The following is a 22,671-nucleotide window of genomic DNA, read 5'->3' as shown; positions in this document are numbered from 1 at the left end:
TTATTTTACAACTAAGCTTCTTGAAAGAGTAATCTACAGGGTATAGCTTCATTTTATCACTTTTTTGTCTACTTTCCTCAATCCACATTTATCTGGCTTCTGCTCTATTCCTTCACCTTATATCTCTCTCCTCTCTTGGGTTCTTGAACTCACTCACCTGGTTTTTCTCTTAATTCTCTGGTCATACCTGATCAGCCTATTTCATGAACTTCTAGTCCTTTTTCTGGTCCTAGGACAGTGTGACCTAGGATTCTGTCCTTGGCCCTCATATCACACTCCTCTCATTCATAACTATGGCTTCAACTAAAATCTATATTTTGTGTACTCCCAAATAGATTATTCAGTCCAGACCCTGCCCCTAACTAAACTCCAAATCCTATTAAACTATCAAATATCTTCATTTGGATGTTCCGTATCTTAAACTTAATATGTCCAAAACTTAATGTCCTCTATACTATCACCAATATAGCTACTCATCTGGAAATTATCCTAGAAGTCTTTTTCTTCCTCGCCATAACATGGTCAATAGGTCCTAAATAATTCTCTGATCTGGTTTTGTCCCTTTGGTCCTGGGACACTGAATAAGGGCCTTTTTTTTTTCTTCTAAAATTACTAAAATCTTTTCAATTTTGCCCATGCTTCACAGTAACTCAGAATACTTTTTAAAATTCAAATCTCAACATCCTCCTGTTTCAAGACTGGCTTCATCATATAAAATCCAAATTGTGTCTCTTAACATACTATATGAGATCCCTTGTAATCTGACCCTTCCCTACATTTCCAACCCTCATCTTTTGCCACTAACTCACATTCCGGACACATCCTATACTTCAGATATTTAATCTTCATTTTTAAAGTTACATCACTTTAGAAAAATCTCTGTACTTCGCACGCCCTATTATTTGGAGGTACACTATTCCCACCTTTTGTCTAACTTCTCCTTGTCCTTAAACCTCATTTCAGTGTTCCAATTCTTGAAAACGTTTCCTGTTCCCAGGCTAGGTTAATGGTGCCCCCTCCTTGTGGTCCCATAGCAAAGTATATGATGCACACCTACATCATGGCGCTTATCAACTGTACTGTAAGTATCTTGTCTCCTCCTCAAGCTTATGAGCTCCTTGAAGGCGAGGGAGCTGTCTTTCATCTCTACATACCTAGTGATTAGAATATGTATACTAATGTCTACTGAATTTATGATACATTAGTTACAGTTTCTAAATTACTTATCTTACACTAATTTATGTAGCAATGACAATATATTTATAGTGCTTTATTTACAGTTTACAAACTGCTTTCACATACATAACGCGATCTCAGAGACATCCTGTGAGTTCAGTAGGGCAAGTTTTATCTCAATTGCACAAATAGGATAACACGTTCAGATAAGTTAATGGCTCTCTCAAGGTGTTTCAACTAGTAAGGGGTACAGCCATGATTGAAGCCGAGTTCTTCAGAATGCTACTCCAGTACTATCTGTCTTATACACACAATGACAATGCTCTTCTGACTAAGAGTCATCAAAACTCTCCTCTTCACCAAGAAGGGTATAACCCACTCAGATGCCACGGGTAGAAGCATGCTCTAAAGAAAGATTCAGCAGATCCTACAACACTGTCTCCAAAATTTCTAGGTATCCCTTGGATTCCTTTTAATTTGTGGTGGTTCTTTGAACACAATAACCTTCCCTCAAAAACTGGTTCCCTTTCCTGGCTTATTTTTGTTATGGTATCATCATTCTCTGTTACTCTGACTTAAAATTTTGGTGTCATTGTTCTCTTTCTGGACTCCAAGTCCTACTGATTCTTCAAATTCTTTTTTTTTTTTTTAACACCTCCATTGCTGCAATGCTAGTTCAAGTTCTTATTACTTTGTGTACGAGAAAACTCTAACTAAAATCTCTACTTTTCCTCCCCTTTTTTGTACAAAGCATAGGTAGATAAATCTACCCAAAAATTTGGGGTAGTTTCTTAAGGACTAAAGAATAAAGGGAAGAAAAGCCTGAAACTTATTTTCAAAGTCTTTCTTAACCATTCCCAGTACCTTCCATGTCACTCCAATCTCTTCTGCTTTCAACTACCAATGCTCAAACAATCACTAAAGCAAAATTAGTCTGATTACTGTTTTCTCAAAAAGGTTTGCTCTTCCACCTGTTTCGTTCCCACATCCAGTCACTGATCCAATATATCTACTTTCTAATATTACTCAGAATTTGTGTCATATCTGGTTTTTCTCTTTCTCTTAATTCATGCTGTGGTCATTCTGCACTTGGACTACTCCATTAATCTTCTGACATCCTGATTTAAGCCTCTCCCATTATAATATTTCATTCTACACAATATCACGTTAGCTTTCAAAAACCAAAATACTGGGTCATTCCTTTACTTTAAAACCTTCAATAGTAATAATGGTGATGGCTACCATTAGTTGAGTACTTACCATGTGTCAGGCCAGGCACTGCGGTACAAATTTTACATGAATTGTCTCTATTAATCCTTCAAAAATCCCATATTATTAACTCTATTTTGCAGATGAGAAAATTGAGGGTTGGTGATATTAAGTATCTTGTCCTCAGTGAAAAGGCTAAAGTAGAACTAGGTTCAAACCCAGGCAGTCTCACTCCAGAGGCTTAATCATCCAGTGTTCTTAATCATCCAGAGGCTATACTGCTTAGCTTAAGTTTCAGATCCTCAATTTCGTGTACAAAAAATCCTTTCCAACTTCATCTCCTGCTTGCCAAGAACTTTACACAATACTGTCACACATTTCATGCTTTTTTCAAACTCCATGCCTTTCTGTTGCTGTTTTCTCTACCAGAAAATATTTTCTCTATCGCAGCCCTACCTTATATCTGGAGAAATTCTACTCATCCTTTAAGGCTCCGCTCAAAACATAATCCTTTCAGTAAAGTTTCCCTCCAATTAAGACAGTTAATTCATTTTTTACAGCTCCAACAGCACTTTGTACTTAATTCATTATATTATTTATTTGCAATAATGTCTCCCCCACCAGACTGCCTCCAAGAGAATCTATCTTACTTAATTCAATTCTGTATCCCTAATGCCTAGTATTATGTCTGGTACAAAGCACATACTCGATAAATGCTGCACAAATAAATGTTCCCAATCTTTTGCTTATTTGAATCTTACCCATCCTTCAAGGCCTCTTTCCTCCTATACAAACCCTTGCTAGACCACTCCAGTCCAGAATCATCACTACCTCCTTTGAACTCAGCTTGCTGGGTCTGCCACTTATCTGGCAATTATTAATCACACCCAGCCTTATGACATAAATGATTAACTTTTCATGAGTGCTTATTTCCCCAAGGACCAAGACTGTATTTTATCTTTCACACTTCTGTTGTTTCCCTACAGTTTTTAGCTATACAGCAGGTACTAAATAAATATTTGCTATTTGATTACCTTGAATTTCCAAAATAAATTTTACATACCATACAAGGATGCCAATTAGCTTTAGCTTATTTCATCTCTGTGTATAAATAAACATTTTTATAATGAAATGAAGTCATATGATTGGCACTAAAACACACCTCATCTAATAAATCAAAATTCTTTCACCAAACTTTTCCTTATAACTCTTGCCAATTCATTCAATAGCTCTGAACCTAAAGCTTTTGCCTCACTACTGAGCAGCTGTATTTCCTCCTTGGCATTTTCCTTCTAAGATGACTTGTTGCCAGTGTTCTCTTTCCTTCTCATGCGCGTTCTCTCTCTCCCTCTCTCTCTCTCTCCCTCTCTCTCTCTCTCTCTCTCTCTCTCTCTCTCTTCACACACACACAATATTCTCTGTTCCTTTGCTTTCTCTAGGACACATGGTACTGAAGATTTATTTTAGTATGCTGAACAGTTTAACGAAGGTGGAAAGAAAAAGAAAAATCATTTTCAAGAGTTATCTTTTTTAGATAGGTAAGTCCACAAAATAGCTTTTGTAAACAAAAATTAAAATTCAAGTTGCTTTAAAATATAATGAAATAGAACTAGTAAAAAACATTGAAGTAGCTATGTGACCCCAAGACCTATGTGGGTCATCTAAAAATCTGTAATGAAAATAAGCAATCCTAATAAAGCTAAGGTACTGGAAAACACGTTAGCCTCAGATTTATAAGCAGGGCAGCTGGCAAGAGAACCTAAATGAATGATAAGGCTGCCCATCAGATATATAATAGCTAAAAAACTTACAAAGCACACTCTTTAGCATTTTGGTTCAATCTGGAAGTCTGATAATTTAAGAGATAAGGATAATATAACCTATGAAATAAAGAAAACATGTTGAATGCAAAAGAGAGTCACATTGTGGGTGCTAAAATGAACATATACACAATAGAGACAATGCATTCTAAGCGATAAAGGTGAATTTTTGTATCAGGAGTAATAGATTTAATAATCTCAAGGGATAATCTAGTTTTACAAATCTGGGACCTCATCTATACAGCAAAAAGTACATTTTAAAAGTATCTGGAAAGAAAAGGAAGTACCTGAACAATTCAGGTCAAGCAAATTTCCGGGCGAGGAGGGAGAGCAATATACATAAATTCAGGGTTTTATACTTAAATTACACACACAAATTTTGCTGATGTGTCAATAAGGCATTCACGCCAATACAATCAGCTGTTTTTCCTAGTTTGTTTCTATTTTCTTATTTTCAACTTCCTATCTTAGCTAAAGATAGAAAAATGCTTAACAGAAAATTGTCAAGAGGGCATACTATCTCACCTAAACCACTTGGGCTATACCAACTTTCAAACAGAATTTGACCAGAGCCAGCAGCTGGAGCAGGCTCAGAACTGAACTGCTTTAACTAGCCAGGAAACCTAATCACCCATAATCAGGGATATGGAATTACCACTAATAATTTCAGTGAATAGATAATTTATACATGAATCACCTATAGTATTCCAAGATCTCAAACTTCACATGATGTGAATTTCAGGCATTTGATATTAAACACAGAAAGACCTATTTCCCCTTCAAAACCTATGTGACCATAAAATATAGGCCTCCTGACTAGAAGTGTAAGAGTATAAAATTTAGAGACCACAAGGAAAAGTTTCAGGGAGTAAAAGACTACTTGTATTCAACGTCAACGATGGTCTCCATAACATTACTACTATGAAATGGTACTGATGCAAAACTAGCACATACTGGACTTAAAAGAAATCTGGGGCTTCCCTGGTGGCGCAGTGGTTGAGAATCTGCCTGCCGATGCAGGGGACACGGGTTCGTGCCCCGGTCCGGGAAGATCCCACATGCCGCGGAGGGGCTGGGCCCGTGAGCCATGGCCACTGAGCCTGCGCGTCCGGAGCCTGTGCTCCGCAACGGGAGAGGCCACAACGGTGAGAGGCCCACGTACCGCAAAAAAGAAAAAAAAAAGAAATCTGGATTCTTAACAAGTTAAACCTAAGTTGAACTAGCACTGTGGTCATATATCTTCAGGAAACTGGTGTTCTTTGTCATCAAATGCAACATTAGAGTACAATTATTGACTGAGAAAGACAAGAAAAGCTTGAAGACGAAATCTAAAAGGAGATTTCTGTACGAAAGCTAAGTTTCCCAGAAACTTCCAAGGAAGCCAGAGACTCCATGAGCAGCACAAACCAGTCTGTTGCACACTGTATCTAAAGCATGTGATCCATATCAGTCATTCCAACTAGCTAACAAATTCCATGAAGAAATGAAAGTTGTCTTGAAGAATATACTACAAACCACGAGATCTTATATCCATGAGCTCTACTAAATTGTAATTTTCTTACCAACAAAGTCCTATTTACCTAAATCAAGTGACTTTTATTTCATACCAATAAACTGCAAACATTACTGTGTCTTGCATTCAAAACTCACCCCTAAGGAATATGCCTTATGTCTGGAATCTTATTTTTACTGTATTAAAGCAGTACAAGGGAAATATTACCACATATTTGACAAGAAACAAGAAGATTCACAAGCATAAGGAGAGCATAAACTCACTGTTCAGCAATGTGACTGGTTGTCCCATCTAATAGTAGGCTGAAAAGTACCCAGGGAAATTAACAGACAGCACAAGTATACTGTCAGCAAATTAACAGGCAGCCCATGTCTCCTATTCCCACCCCCACAGAACTTCAGGATTTCACGATAGGATGAATGCCTGAACTACCAATCTTTTTTCTTTCTCTTTTTTAAAAGATTTCTCAGGACAAGGATTCCATAAACTCTTTTTTAAGTTCATTCCAATAACTGGCCTGAACAGATATACTATTAAGTTTTTTAAATTATCTACATAGCCTAGATACAAATTAGTGTTATTATTATTAAAGGAGACTCGAATTGACAAATTAAAATTAAAAAAACACAAAGGAAAAAGTTTTTCTTGTTTTTAAATATTTTAATGAAAACATATCTAGTCAGATTTCCAAAACTGGGCTAACAGTGTTTACATTGTGCCAATATACTTAAGAAGCTGAATGAAATAAATAAATAAAACAAATAAAAGAAGTATCTATCTTTCAGAAATAAATGTGATACAATAAGGAAACTTTATTCTAAAATGATTTCAATTTATTGACCAAGCTACAGGATAAAGAAAAATCATTTCAAATTATGTTTTTCACCTCCGCAGCAGTGCTTGAAGTTGATGGGCTCTCCCAGAGAGCGTGGAAATCTTAAGCAACTCTCAATTAGCCCTCAATTTCTCTATTTTAAATTAATCTGCTGGCCTGTGGTCGTTAAACAACCATAAATTCTGCACCAGCTGAGAAATATTTAATTTTTTCTTCTAGGGGGAGTGTGTGGGTGTCTGCCTTCAAAGGAGGGCTAACCCCTCTTGGCCTTTGGCCAAAGAGTGTTGACGGTTTTCTACGTAAATGCTTCTTCCTATCCCTGAAGATTTTTTCTCTTTTATGCTGTCTTTTTTCCATCTGTTCTGCACTTAAAGCCGGGGCCCCCAAATTCTGGCTCGTCCCTTCACCCTTGTCCGATCCCATACAGTTCCCCCAATTTCCGCGCGGGGTGACACCTGAGGGCCGAGCGCGAACCCCTGCGGCTGGCGCTAACTAGGCGCGAATAGGGCAGACGGCTGTCATTGGGGGAGCAGACATGGGCCAAAGCCGAGGTGATTTCTGACTGCTCATCGCCCGGCCCCGCGTGGCTGAAGGTCTCCGAGACCCTCGGTCCGCCCCGGCAAGCCAGGCGTGCAGCTGTCGCGGTGCAGGAAGCTAATCGCGGCCTCTGGGCCGCTTGTGACAGACCGGGCAGGAAAAGAAAGGGGCTCATTGCGACTAGTAGCCTCACCCCTTCGGCTAGGAGACCCCCAGAGCGAAACCCCGCCTCGGCCAGAAGGCAAGCGAGAGACCGCGGAGCCGCCGCCACCGACTCAGCCCAGCCCAGCAGGGGCCCGCCCAGGGGCCACTCCCCAAGGGAGGCAGCCAGTCATTCGCCCGCCCTTCCGGGCCCGCTCCGGAGGGGACGGTCTCCCGCCCGCCCTCACACAGCTACCTCCTCAGGCCAGGCCCTCAGGGCTTCGTCCACCTCTCACCTTTGACGACTCGGTCAGCCCCGGGAGGGGGCGGCGGGGGCGGGGGTGGGGGCGGTGCAGCCCGGGCCGGCTCCGGGGCGGCCATGCTGGGCCCGGGGCTCGGCTAGGCGCTGGGCCGGGCGGGGTTGGGGGCGGGGGCGGCGGCTACCAGAGCCAAGCGGCGGCGCCGCCGGGGAACATGGCGGACCCTCTTTCCCTACAGAGGGGCTAAGACCGGCATGCACCGCGCGTGCGGGGGCGGGGGCGGAGCAGGCTCTAGGGACTTGGGCAAAATTACTGAGGCTAGGAGAGAAACGGGACGAGCCAAGGGACCAGGTGAAAATTCTGGGCAGGCAGAAACAAAAGAGTGAGAAGAGATGGCTGTCTGCATCTAGTTGCTGCGGTGAATGAGTGCTAGGGAACACGACACCGGCTTTTATGGAGCTCCCAGTAAGATGCGGAGACTTGATCAAACCTAAGAATCTCCTACTAATAGAGAAAAAATATATAACAATTTGACTACCGAATCCGGGTACTTTGGTTGGTAACTGAAAGGAGAAATAGAGGAAGCATTCTAGATTCTAGAGCAAAGCAACAGTTCAGAATGGAGTCTGAGAGAGAATCTGACTGACCCTTGTGTTTAGAGCCTGGAACTGTCAAGAGTCTGGAGGCACAGAGTAACAATGCAGGTAGAGCAGACTAGGTTCCAAGGGTTAAGAATCAAAACAGGTAAGAGGAAAGAAAGGGATGACACCAAGAGATGTTCAAAGAGTACAGAATTCACCTGAAAGGGACACAGCCTCCCTCTTGATTCATTCAGAAAACAGTGATTACGAAGGCAGAGGAGCAAGTAGGGAATTGGAAATTAGTTCCTCATAAGAAATACCTCACAGGATATTTCTCTGCGTATACAGAAATGTGGGCCCAGGTTTTCTATGGAAACTTTATAGAGACAGACACTCATGGGGAACGGAGTAGTGGGACAAGAACTGACTGTTCGGGACTTCCCTGGTGGCACAGTTGTTAAGAATCTGCCTGCCAATGCAGGGGACACGGGTTCGAGCCCTGGTCCCGGAAGATCCTACGTGGTGCGGAGCAACTAAGCCCGCGTGCCGCAACTACTGAGCCCGAGAGCCACAACTACTGAAGCCCACGCACCTAGAGCCTGTGCTCTGCAACAAGAGAAGCCACCGCAATAAGAAGCCCAAGCACCACAACAAAGAGTAGCCCCCGCTCGCCGCAACTAGAGTAAGCCCGTGCACAGCAAAGAAGACCCAGTGCAGCAAAAATAAATTAATTAATTTTTAAAAAAAGAACTGACTGTTCAATTAATAATTATTAGAAGAAGAGTGTGTGTATGACACCAGGAAAGGTACTGGATCATCAACAGAGACCAGCATATCCACTAAGATCTATGTATCTTGATGGCATAGGATTCAAGTAGCATAGGGTGAGAAATGCCTGCCCATCCTCCTGCTCAATACTACATGTGCTCAGAATCTGTTCATAATAGATGGTGATAATTAGATAAGAAGTTGTTCAAAGGTCTCAAAGAGCACCTTTCTACCTCTTCATTTTGTCAATCTCAGTGATCGTGAGAGCTGGGGTAAAAGAGAAGAGAAATGCCCAATGGGTATTCTTTGCAAAGGGAACTCACAAAATATTTTTTAGAGGGAGGTGAATTTGGGAGTGAGGCAGGGGTGAAAATGGATCTTTCTGGCATGGAAGTGCAATAATTCCACAGGGGAAGGGGAGCGGCAGCCATGGGAAGAGAGCAAGGAAAGGATACGAGGCGCATCACAAACTTGTAGAGGGAGGGCACCAAGAGTACCTAGATCAGGAGTGAGTTTGTAAGAGGAGTTTGAATCCCCAGAAAATCTCCCTAAGGAGGGAAGGAGAGTGTTGAGTGCCTCTTGGCAGGAAAGGATAGAAAATATACTAGTGGCAATAATAACAAGGAAAGTCACTCCATATTAGGACCCATTGACTCCTACCTTGAATATATACCCTTCAACTATCCTTCAATTCCTCTTTGGCTCCTCACTTTCACTCAGTCAAAAGCCATATACAGAGCCCCAGGCCACTGGGAATTGGTATTTCTTGCTTCTCCAGGCTTCCCCACCCCAATACGAAAGAGCAAGAGCATACAAAAGGGATTAAATAGACAATTAAGTGACAAGGAATTAAATAGAACTATCTTATAGATTTATTAATGAAAAATACTTTACAAAAACAGTATGTTTGGCCCTAAAATAGTTCAGCGGACTCTCAGGGTTTACAACGGCGACTGAGCGAGTGGCAGTAATGGCTCTGCTGCTGAGGACAGGAGGGTACGTTAGTGTGCCCGACTCCATCTGTTCGGAAGGGCGATTGCTATGTTGGCAGCCTCGCATTCTAGGCCAAAAGTTGGAGGGCAGAGGAACAATCTGGGCAGGTGGGTTAGCCTGAATGATGTGGTCAAGACCAAGACTACAGGGCTACATGTCCCTCCAAGGATGGTGGATTGGGAAGACAGAAGGTCAGGTAATAGGGACAGGTGGATAAAACAAAGAAGTTGGTAATATAATAAGGAGCAGAATACGAGGGAGGGCTCAGGTGGAGGTGGGGGCATAGAGTATTCAGGAATAAAATGGTGACCCTAAGATCCTAAGGAATGGCTAGTGTCCAGAGTAATATGGATTCATCTTTAAGGTGGGTCAAATAAAGCCCTAAACAGCAGCTGCTTCCTTTTGCTAGGTGAATGGAAGTTGGAATTTCAAATATTCCCTCTCAAAGAGCCAGGTCTCTTTAGCAGTTCCTGGCACCCCTAGGAGAAGGTGCCAACTCTATGTTGAGACGAGACTAGCACAGCCCCAGCAGGGATGCAGGGTACCAACTCTGCTGCAGTACAGTTTAACAGAGAAAGCTGTGGCTCCAGGAGAGGAAAGGGGTGACCTTTACCACCTGCTGTGCTGCAGGGCTCTAGCCCTGATCTGCTCTCTTCCAGGGGCATCTGCTAGAACAAACAGAAACTCCTCTCTCCCTGTCCTCCTGTGTCCAGATTGCAGGGTATAACTGCTTTGCCTCCAGTCATCATCTGGGGGCATATCTACTCTTCGAGGACCAGGGGCTCGAACCCCTGGAATAGGACCTGAATTCCAAGCTGACCTCAGGGGTACACGAAGACTGCTTGACGGTAGGGACACAGGGTAAACAATGGGAGGGTGGGAGGGTGAATGGAAAAGATCCTCCCAGGACTGAGCATGAAGAACCTGAAGGCCCTGGTGTCTCTCTGGTAGTGTGGCAGTGTGGGTTAGCTGAGGCTTGCACTCTGGAGTAGTCAGGAATCTGGCGCCAATATGCTGGTTGGTCTCTGACCACGCTCCCCGGGAGGCATCTGTTCTGGAACGATGGGGGAGACTCCGGTAGTTCAAAGTCCTTCCTGTGTGCTTGACCGCTTCGGAAGTTTCACCCCTGTCACACATAGCCAGAAACTGCCGGACACTCCTCGAAGTTCCTGGGAAGAGAAGAGAAACCCAACGATTGAGCATCTTCAGTAAAACCATTCTCCTTTCCAGAGGACCATTTCTGGCTGTTCCTTCCAACTCCCCACCTCTCCAAGAACATACACATAAGGGAAAGAAGGAACCTAGTTTTGCTTTTAATTTCATTTTTTAAAATTCTTAATAAACATTAAAATCAAGTCTCTTACCTCCAACCTGTGCAAATGAAACAGTCTCCTGGATGTTGCCATACTTCTATCTCACTGCACTATAATCCTTCCTCCAAAAGACAGACAGACAGACAGACAGACAGACACACACACACACACACACACAGAGTCACACACAAATGGCTCTCTAATATTGCAAATATATGTTCTCACTGTGACAACTTTACTCCTTAGAGCCACCCCTCCAAAACATCACTCAGTTTTTCTTAACATGGTATCTTCACTGAAGTTAAGCTGTGTCTGCTTACATTCTTGCTCATTCTCCAAGATCTCTGCTTTTGTTTGCACCACTCCCACATACATAATGTGGAATGCCTTTTCTATACATTGATTCCCCTTTACTTAAAAGAAACAAAATAACTAATTTTCCAAAAATCACTTCTAAACAATATTTTTCATTCTTTATTTTAAAATTCCATCAACACCTGTACTACACTTACACATATATATATATCTGACTATTGAAACTCTGAGCTCTTTGAGAGCAGAAAGCTGCCTTCTTTCTCCCCTGTATTCACTGTAGCATTTGGTGCAAAACAAGTTGCAATAAATGCTGCCTGACTAATCAGATACCCCTAATAACTGTCAAAGGAGGCTGGCTACCTGGCTGTTCCACTGAGTAATATGAAGTCCATTTATCCAGAAGGCCTGCGTATCCAAAGCTCCCTAAAATTTGGACACAAATATCAACAATACTACTCTATCTTCTGTTCTAAGAACGACAACCATCCCTTGCCCTGGGGATTTACATATCCACAGACAGGTTTCTCAACCTCGGCTCTACTGATATTTTGGGCTGACAATTCTTTGTTTTGGGGGTGGGATGGGGTGTGCAAGGAAACTGCTTGTGCACTGCTGGATGTTTAGCAGCATCCCTGGCCCCTCTACCCACTAGATGCCAGTAGCACCTCCCCTTTCCTGTTGAGAATCACTGCCTTAAACTGTAGATTCGGCCCATAAGGAGGAAAAGGAACAAATCTAGCTGTGGAGGGTCAAAGCCAAAAGGATACTGTCCACCTTCCCCAGGATTGTCTGGGTCTCTATACATGGCATGGATATTCCAAGGATCTTTCCAAGTCTCCCATTCACACCTCGTCCTACTAGATCAGGGGTCCCCAACCCCTGAGCCACGGTCTGCTATCGGTCCATGGTCTGTTAGGAACCAGGCCACACAGCAGGAGGTGAGCAGCAGGGGAGCAAGTGAAGCTTCATCAGTATTTACAGCCGCTCCCCATCACTCGCTTTACCACTGGAGCTCTGCCTCCTGTCAGCATTATGGCGAGTTGTATAATTATTTCATTATATATTACAATGTAATAGTAATAGAAGTAAAATGCACAATAAATGTAATGCGCTTGAATCATCCCCAAATCATCCCCCCTGGCCCTCCCATCTGTGGAAAAATTGTCTTCCACGAAGCTGGTCCCTGGTGCCAAAAAGGTTGGGGACTGCTGTCCTAGACCATTGCTCATCTGAGACTCGGGATGGAAGGAGAGGAAACTAGCTGATAGAGATGACACTTCCTGTTTTGGGGGATCCTAAAGACTGGGTATTAACTCCCCTTGGTCACTTAAAAGCATACCCTATCATGACTGAAGCAATTCATTTTCATGGGTAGTTAGATTCTGGGAGCTCTGGTCTAGACCATGTTGCCCAAGAAATGATTTAATCATAATTCATCTAGATCAATGCTTCATCTTTAAAGCAGTAATTCATATCCCTTTACAAGCCCACCTGTGACCCCTCTTCCCCCACCCCCCAACAGGTGTACTGATTTGATTCTTCCAAGTCCCTGGAAATGTACCACATTCCAGCACATAATAGTAGATTGGGGGGAGAGTTACCTGGGGGTCTATGGGGCTCCCCTGCCACGTTGGGCATCAAGACATCTGGGGACAGGAACTGTGGTTGGGATGGGTAGAGTTGGGGACCAAGGAGAAACACAGGAGGGTCATGGATGACAGGGAGGGAAGAGGAGCTGGAACAACGGTGCCCGGTTTCCAAAGGCTTTTTCCTCGCGTTTGATGAATCCTTATAATGAGACAAGACAAAAAAACATAGAGATGAGGATTAACACACAGCAGGATATGGTTGGGTAAACAGTGAGGAAAGCAGGGGGAGATGGAAGGAACTAGAGTACAAGCATTCCTTAATCTAGAGAGGGACCCAATTTACTTGTCACTCTCCCTATCAGCCCCTCTAGGAAACATCCTGACCACTATGAACTGGAGACACCAAACTATAGATTCTCGTCCCTTAATCTATCTTCCTCATAACCCTCACCTTCCCAAACTTAACATCACGGTCTTTAGCAAACTCCTTAATGCTAATAGTAGAATTAGAAAGATTGTGATAGAAATTTAAAAATAGAGAAGAGGAGAATTCCCTGGCGGTCCAGGACTATGTGCTTTCATTGCCAAGGGCGCGGGTTCAATCCCTGGTCAGGGAATGAAGATCCCACAAGCTGCTCAGCATGGCCAAAAAAAAAAAAAAAAAAGTAACTAAAGCCTCTAAAAAAATACATAATTAAAAATTTAAAAATTAAGAAATTAAAAATAGAGAAGAAATGAGAGAAATTCAGAAAGCCTGAGAGATTGAAAAAGAAAATTCTACACTCTCTATAAATATTGGGAACTAATATATATCTCCCTAAATGTACAATCAAAAACTCTCTATTCCATCTTTCCCATTACTGCTACACTCTACAGTCTCCACTTTGATGCTGCCTGTCAAGTTTGTACCCATTGATGCTTATGACCTGCTCTATACTCCATTCAACATTCGCTTCTCTGGCAAAATCTCAGAAATATCCCCTTTAACATATGAAACACGAATATGTCCAAAATTGAACCAACATTCTTCCAAACTCCTCCTCCTGGTACTGTATTTTCTTGTCACCTAGACTCAAATGTTGACACTGCCCTTGATTTTGCACTTTTCTTCCACAATTCCATTAGTTGCCTATGCCATGTAATGTCATTTCTACCTATAGGTTTTATATTTAAACTCAATTGGACCACTGCAGCAGCCTCCAATTTAGTCTTCCTATCTCCAGCCCACTACCTCCTTAGTGCAGCCTGCAAGTTCCTATGTGATATGGCAATGCTGATCTTTCTCATTTTATCTCCTACCATTCCTGTGCCTTTTACACTCTAACCTGCTTAACGTTCCTCAAACACACCAAGCTCATTCCACCTCAGGTCCTTTACACTCTGCGTTTCTGTTACCGGGAATGTTCTTCCCGTGGCTTACACCTTCATGTCACTGAGGTCTCTGATCAAATGTTACTTTCTTAGAGCTGATTTCCCTCACTACTCTATCAAAAATAGCCCTGAGAATAACCACTATTACCTCTTTACTCCTTATCCTCTTCCTTTGTTTTATTCTTCTTTATCACACATTGTCTGGGGTTTACTTGTTTATTGTCTTTCTCTCCTAGTAGAATACATTTTTCACTCCAGTATCCCCAGCACCTTGAACAGCTCCTGGAACATTACAGGCACTTAATAAATAATATAGTAAATAAAATCATCTATATGCCAGTATATCTTATTTCCTTTACTAGATTGTAAGATATTTTGTGTTGTTCCATCAGTGTGTGCTCATAGCACCTAACAACAGCATGGCACATGGTAGGCATTTACCACATAGCATAAGGACCAGGCGCTAGTCCTCTCGGCATGTGCCACAGCCATAGACACCACTCTTCACTGGTTTCCCTTCTATCTCTCTGGTCTCTTTTACCAAGTCTCCTTTTGGGATTCTTCAGAAGAACCACCTTAAATCTGATACTCTTCAGGGATATGTCCTGGTTCCTCGCCTCTTTTTGTAATACTCTTTTCCTCTTTTTTAGTGGTTATGATTCCCGAATCTCAATTTCAAGTTTATATGTCTCACACCCAAAGGCCTACCAGATACCTATCTCCACTCAAGCTTAATATATCCAAAATTGCAGATATCTCTCCCCCCAAATATATTCCTGCTTCTCCTCCCTCAAATATTATCATTATCAACCTACAATTCCTAGATATTATCCTTGATTCTCCTTTCCCCATATCCAGGCAGGTAGGTATCAAACACATTAATTTTTACTTCCTAATTGGCTCTCCAGTATGTCCACTTCTATCCTCCCAAACTCCTTACTGTGGTTCGTGATATGACCCTTGTTTATAGTCTTTCCAGTCTCACTTGTCAATACTCTCCATCCTTCCCTCACCAGACGCTAATCATGCCATACCAATGAGTTTCTTTGAACTCAGTTAATGTCTGCTTCAGGTCCCTTTTTCTGCTACATTCTTTTTACTTCCTGCAGGAAGACTTCCCTGATTCTTCAAGCCTGGTTTAGATGTCCCCTCTATTATGCTTCCATAGCATTAAATTCTATCATGTTATATTACAATTGTTTATTTATCTGTCTCCCCCAGTAGACTGTAAAGTCATGAGAGCAGGGACTGTATCTAGCTCACTCACCACCATTTCCCCAGCATCTGGCACAATACCTAGAACATAAGCTCAAAAAGCATTTGTTTAAAAGAATGAATCGGGACTTCCCTGGTGGTCCAGTGGTTAAGACTTCGCCTTCCAATGCAGGGGTTGTGGGTTCGATCCCTGGCAGGGAGCTAAGATCCCACAGGCCTCGTGACCAAAAAACCAAAACATAAAACAGAAGCAATTTTGTAACAAATTTAATAAAGACTTTAAAAAAATGGTCCACATCAAAAAAAAAAAAAAAAGAATGAATCAGTGAATAAATGAATGATACAGAAGCCAGGACAAAGGAAGCCAACTCTCCTAGGAAAATAACAATTCGCCATTAAAGGTATATGAGAACAAATATTGGGAAGAAAAGACCATCTTTTCCAAAAAGAATGGCCAACTGTTCATAGCTCTTTAGAAACTTATGAGCAATAAACTGGAAAAAATGACTACCTCTAGGGAAAGAAGTTGGATCTGAAGAAGTGGTGGAAGAGACAGGTTTTTTTTTTGTACCTTTTAATTTTTATATTACATTTTTAAGACCTGTTTTTTAGTATTTATCAAACTGACCTGGTGAGCACACTTCAATGTACTGGTGCTTTGTATCCTGACCCCTACTGTAATAAAAATTCAACTTGCCTTGGGCAAGTGTGTGAAATTCTCAAAAGGCACATTTTAGAAACCCAATCACTGAAACTATTTGAGTTTGCTGATCTCTGCTGACTTGGGTGTCCCTGTCCTTTTCACATACAGATTACTGTATTAATGCCGTATGAAAAGCCCCAAGGATGAGGATTTTAAATCATTTTCCTTCTCTTGCTAATGTACATGCTTCATTTCAGCTTGAAAGCACACTGGACCCCACTCAGTCATGTACTAGGATGGGGAAGAAAAGGCAAAAAAATACTCCATCCCATCTCTTCTCTTCTTCCTTTGATTAGTACAGTGGGTTCTGACCCAGTCAGCAGCAGTGGCTTCTCCAAGACTCCTCTTGAGGCTGCTAGTACTCTTCTCATCCTGGGGAAGCCTATAATACACCTTCCAGAACTGCTACAGAGAAGGAACATTCTTCTAGGCTCCAAGTAAATGTGTGTCAAGAAAATAATGACTGTGTCCTCATTTTTGCTGAGTGTATCTGGCTTTCCCCAGATTACAACCTTCAGTTTCTCCTGCCCCTTCACCTGCAGTATATTTTTACCTAGCAAGAGAAAGAGCATGCTCTGAATAGATAGACCCTGATTCTACTTACAAAACTGTGGGAAGAGACTGGGACCTCCTCCCTCTCTGAGACAACGGTGCCACTGAGACTGCGTGAGATGCGCCGAAAGTTCTCTGCACCATACTGATCATCCTCCCCACACTCCCTGCTGGGGCCTCGGCCAGGTGCAGCCTTCAAACACACAGACACACACAGGCAGACACATAACACCAGACCTGTGGTTTTCCCACAGACACTGTCCCGAGGGATATGGGAGAGAATAGGGTAAGACTCACTAGTAGATATCTGAATTAGACGTATTTAAAAGGTAGTGGCCATGTGGCAATCTCCTCTCACTCAAAAGAAGCCTAATCTGGGACAAAGTGAGAGAGTAGCATTGACATATATACACTACCAAATGTAAAATAGACAGCTAGTGGGAAGCAGCCGCATAGCACAGGGAGATCAGCTCGGTGCTTTGTGACCACCTAGAGGGGTGGGATAGGGAGGGTGGGAGGGAGATGCAAGAGGGAGGGGATATGGGGATATATGTATATGTATAGCTGATTCACTGTTATACAGCAGAAACTAACACAACATTGTAAAGCAATTATACTCCAATAAAGATGTTAAAAAAAAGAAGAAAAAAAAAAAGAAGCCCAATCATAGACCTTCTTCTCTTCCAACAGCCCCACAATACCATGCCGCTGCTTTACCACCAACCCTACCACTCATATCTCTCCATAATTCTTTCCCAACACATCACCCCATGCCCAAAACTTTAGCACCTGAGGTGGCTACCTGAGAAGTAGACACTGTATTGGCTCCATGGAGACTTTGCTCCATTTCTGCTGTTGGGGTCTTTGAGAGATCAAGGCCAGGGGCTGAGCGCAACCTCCTCCCTACACCATCTGTAGAGCCTGAGGAGGAAAACATAAATACAAGTTGAAGCCATCTCTTCTCCTGGAGTCTAAACTCAGTCTGGCAGCACAAAACTCAGGAATTCTTGTTTCATTAAATAACAAATATGCATCTCTGAATCCACTGGAGGATGGGCTCCTGGAATGTAGAAACAGGAGTTTCAGAATATGGATAGCCTCCTATAAGGCCATAAGGATCTCAAAACACAGGCCTTGAAGAACCTTGTTGAGAAAGGGCTCTGTGGACAGATAGCTGAATAGTAAATATAATCAGCTTTGCTTCTGTCAGCCTTGGGCCCAAGACTTATAATACATACAGAGGAAATTATCTGATATAGTGATTCTCTAGAGCATCTGTGATGACAAAGGAACTATTATCTCCAGTCGGGTTAGGAATTGAAAATTATCATAGTAATCACATATTAAACCGCCTCATTTTACAAAGCAGGAAAATGAGTTCCAGGATCTGACAAGTAGTAAGTAGTTTAACCAGGATTAAAACTCAAGTCTCTGCATTTACACTTCCAGTTATATACTATGAGCAGGAGCTCTTCAGCAACATTTTGTATGTGCAGTGCTCTTTTATTTCCCCCATTAGCTTCTCTCTTTTATTCACTTAAATTCTAAACAAATCCTAAATGTTTATCTCTTCCTCAAAATCTTGCGAGACTATTAAGAGATGAGCTGCTCCAAACTGGATATGTGACTCCCAAGGGGCTCGCCCCAATACAACTAATTAAGCCTTCCATTCTGAAAATGCACACATCCTTGACCTACATTTGATATATATGTCTATTGCCAATTCATGTCTTGATTTGATATTTTGATTCTAATATGTGTCCCTGGCTAAAGCATGATATTACTGATACTAAGCTAGAAGGCCAGTTATTTTCAATATTTCCTTCTGCTTAAATGCAGTGGTTCCAATACTACCTCAGATTCATCTAGAACTTTAAAAAAATACAGCTTTGTGTACCTCTCTGCAGACCTACTGAATCAGAATCTTTCTGGTTGGAGCCTGGGAATATTTATTTTTAAAAGGTTTCCACAAAAAGTGTGGGAGAATATCCTCAAACATTGTTGGAGGAAATGTGAAATGTTACAGTCTTCCTAAAAAGCAATCTAGAGATAACCATTAAGACTGAAAATATATTTACCCTCTTAACCAATAGTTCTACTCCTGGGAATAAGAAGCAAAACTATCTGTTTATTGCAGCCTTGTTTGTAGTGGCCAAGAACTAGAAATAAAGTAATGCCCATCTATAGCAGAATGGCTAAATACATTACACTATCCTCAATATCAAATATTGTCCAGCCACTAAAAAGAATGAATTGAGTTAAACTAGACGACTTAGAGGAATTTTCATCAAGTATTGTTGAGTTAAAGGAAAAAAATATGTAATATTATCCCCAAACCAAAAAATACTATATATGTAGGTCTATATAGGATGATATGAACAGAGAAATACAGAAATATGCACATTAGATTACTGTCTGAGAAGCTGGTGGGGGATAAATGGTAGGGATTGATTTGAAGGAAGGAGAGAGAAACAAAAATTGTCTGTAATAAAAACATCATGGGAACTTCCCTGGCTGTCTAGTGGTTAAGAATCTGCCTTCCAGGCTTCCCTGGTGGCGCAGTGGTTGAGAGTCCACCTGCCAATGCAGGGGACACGGGTTCGTGCCCCGGTCCGGGAAGATCCCACATGCCGTGGAGCGGCTGGGCCCGTGAGCCATGGCCGCTGGGCCTGCGCATCCGGAGCCTGTGCTCCGCAAAGAGAGAGGCCACAACAGTGAGAGGCCCGCGTACTGCAAAAAAAAAAAAAAAAAAAAAAAAAAAAGAATCTGCCTTCCAATGAAGGGGACATGGGTTTGATCTCTGGTCAGGAAACTAAGATCCCACATGCTATGGGGCAAGTAAGCCCATGTGCCGTAACTACTGAGCATGCAGGCCACAACTAGAGAGCCCATGTGCCACAACTACTGAGCCCACGTGCTATGGAGCCTGCACGCTCTGGAGCCCGTGCACCACAACTACAGAGAAGCCCGCCCAGTGCAGCAAGGGGCACATGTGTCACAACGGAAGATCTTGCATGCCACAACTAAGACGCGACGCAGTCAAAAATAAAATAAAATAAAATAAATAAATATAAAACAACAACAACAAAAATCATGTGTGCTATGATCCCATTTATATAAAATTATTCTGGGTTTCCCTGGTAGCGCAGTGGTTAAGAATCTGCCTGCCAATGCAGGGGACACAGGTTCAAGCCCTGGTCCAGGAAGATCCCACATGCCGCGGAACAAGTAAGCCCGTGCACCACAACTACTGAGCCTGTGCTCTAGAGCCCGTGAGCCACAACTACTGAGCCCACGTGCCACAACTACTTAAGTCCATGTGCCTAGAGCCCATGCTCTGCAACAAGAGAAGTCACTGCAATGAGAAACCCGCACACCGCAACAAAGAATAGCCCCTGCTCGCTGCAACTAGAGAAAGCCCGCGCACAGCAACAAAGACCCAACACAGCCAAAAATAAATAAAAATAAAAATAAATAAATTTATTAAAAAAAAAATAATAAAATTCTTCTTCTTTTTTTAAAAAAACCCATTCTTCAGGTGACTATGATGGGCAGCCAGATTTAAGAATTACAGCTGTAATGGTTAGAATTTGGTGCTCCTCTAATCAAGTCAAGTGTGATTCCTACCTAGACAAGAAGGTAGCCATTGGAACCTCCTGAAGAGAGTAGACACTTATTCCTTTAAAGATATTTAAACAGGGGTGGAGGTGGCCTTCTGTAAGGAGTACTGTTGACGGGTCTTCTCAATTTGATAGAATTAAGGTGACATCTACTCACTGATCAATAGTAACAAGAAGAAAGACTACCAGACATTATGTACTTCTTGATATGATATAAGAAGTCTAAGTACTACCTATGAAATATTCTTATTTTTAAAAAGTAAACCTGATTTTAATCAAGAATCAAGCCTCCTAACCCTAAGTACCAAGTTATAGGGAAAAAGAGGGTCTTAGGAGAACATGTTTTAAAAACAAAATGACAACAAAAAAACCTCTCCTAGAATATAATCTAAAACGTGGAAGACAAATGACCAAATTTCTTCAACAAATAAATGGCAAGGGGAAAAAAGAGACAGGAAACTTACAGGCTTAAAAAAAGCCTTGAGGGCCTCCCTGGTGGCGCAGTGGTTAGGAGTCCGCCTGCCGATGCAGGGGATACGGGTTCGTGCCCCGGTCTGGGAGGATCCCATATGCCGCGGAGCGGCTGGGCCCGTGAGCCATGGCCGCTGGGCCTGCGCATCCGGAGCCTGTGCTCCGCAACGGGAGAGGCCACAACAGTGAGAGGCCCACATACCACAAAAAGAAAAAAAAAAAAAAAAAAAGCCTTGAGACACATCAACAAAATGCAGTGTGTGGATCTTATTTGGATTCTATTCGAAATAAAACAACTGTGAAAAGACATCTGTGGGACAATTGAAAAAAGTTGAATACTGGCTAGTTACTGTATTATATTAAGAAATTATTGTTAATTTTTTAGGTATAATAATATTATAGTTCTGCCTTTTAAAAAAGAGTCTTTATTTCTTAGAGATACATTCCAAACTATTTATGGAGGAAATGATATAATGTCTGGGATTTGCTTTAAAATAATCCAGTGGGGAGGGAAAGTGGCGGGGGCGAGGGAGGGGTCGCTAAATCAAAATCAGCCATCTGTTGATAACTGGCCAAGATAATCACAGTGGAAGTTAGTGATAAGAACAAGGGGGGTGATTATAACATTTACTCTTTACTTTAGAATATATTTGAAGTCTTCCATAACAAAAAATTATTTTTTATTTTTAAGATGATATGTGGGGGGCTTCCCAGGTGGCGCAGTGGTTGAGAGTCCGCCTGCCGATGCAGGGGACGCGGGTTCGTGCCCCGGTCCGGGAGGATCCCACGTGCCGCGGAGCGGCTGTGCCCATGGGCTGTGGCCGCTGAGCCTGCGCATCCGGAGCCTGTGCTCCACAACGAGAGAGGCCACAACAGTGAGAGGCCTGCGTACCGCAAAAAAATAAATAAATAAATAAATAAAAAGTGACCCTTATGTTTAAAAAAAAAAAGATGATATGTGGGCATCTTCAAAATACTATGAAATTTAGAATATAGGTCAAGGGCAGTGTTCACATAACTCTTTAGGAACTATAGTCATGTCAAAACTAATCTGGTTGCAAAATACCACATTCTATATGATTCTATTTATATGAAATGTCCAAAATAGGTAATCTATAGGCAGAAAATAGATTAGAGGTTTACTGGGGAGTGAATACTAATGGATACAGGATTTCTTTTGGGGTTGATGAAAAAACACTTTAACTGATTGTGGTAATGGATGGACAACTCTGTCAATATCCTAAAAACCATTGAATTGTACACTTTAAATAGGTGAATTGTCCAGTACATAAATTATATATCAATAAAGCTTTCTTTTTTTTAAAGCAATAAGTCATACAGAGAAAGACAAATACTATAGGATCACACTTATATGTGGAATCTTTAAGAAAGCCAAACTCATAGAAACAGAGAATGGAATGGTAGTTGCCAGGAGCCAGGGTGTGGGGGGAATATAGAGATGCTGATCAAAGGGTACACATTTCCAGTTATAAGATGAATAAGTTCTAAGGATCTAATGTATAGCATGGTGACTATAGTTAACAATATTGTATTACTATATACCTGAAAGTTGCTAAGACAGTAAATCCTAAATGTTCTCACCACAAAAAAAAGAAAGAAAGATATTGTAATTAGGTATGGTGATGGCTGTGTTAACTGACTTTACTGTGGTAATCATTTTGCAATATA

General features: G+C 41.9%; 2 protein-coding genes across 19 annotated transcripts in view; both read right to left on the bottom strand.

Moving 5' to 3' along the window:
* PPP3CB (protein phosphatase 3 catalytic subunit beta) overlaps nt 1-7,728 on the bottom strand; it is a 48,298-nt gene extending 40,570 nt beyond the window's left edge. For all 4 annotated transcript variants that reach the window (XM_060112042.1, XM_060112061.1, XM_060112051.1 and 1 more), the window contains exon 1: nt 7,528-7,728. In XM_060112042.1, the coding sequence (XP_059968025.1) occupies nt 7,528-7,612 (85 nt within the window). In that variant the 5' untranslated portion in view covers nt 7,613-7,728. The remainder of the gene's footprint in view (nt 1-7,527) is intronic.
* Nucleotides 7,729-9,689: 1,961 nt separating this feature from the next.
* Nucleotides 9,690-22,671, bottom strand: part of USP54 (ubiquitin specific peptidase 54) — a 151,961-nt gene continuing 138,979 nt past the window's right edge. For 9 of the 15 annotated variants that reach the window (XM_060111873.1, XM_060111883.1, XM_060111892.1 and 6 more), the window contains 4 exons: nt 17,694-17,812; nt 16,944-17,084; nt 13,063-13,249; nt 9,690-11,002 (listed from right to left, as the gene is read on the bottom strand). In XM_060111873.1, the coding sequence (XP_059967856.1) occupies nt 10,443-11,002; nt 13,063-13,249; nt 16,944-17,084; nt 17,694-17,812 (1,007 nt within the window). In that variant the 3' untranslated portion in view covers nt 9,690-10,442. Of the gene's footprint in view, nt 11,003-13,062; nt 13,250-14,569; nt 14,704-16,943; nt 17,085-17,693; nt 17,813-22,671 lie in introns of those variants that run through there. The other 6 variants (XM_060111918.1, XM_060111926.1, XM_060111955.1 and 3 more) reach the window with 3 other exon arrangements.

The sequence above is a fragment of the Mesoplodon densirostris genome, chromosome 1 (assembly GCF_025265405.1).
Source record: "Mesoplodon densirostris isolate mMesDen1 chromosome 1, mMesDen1 primary haplotype, whole genome shotgun sequence".
NCBI lineage: Eukaryota > Metazoa > Chordata > Mammalia > Artiodactyla > Ziphiidae > Mesoplodon > Mesoplodon densirostris.
This window is presented reverse-complemented; position numbering and strand designations above follow the sequence as displayed.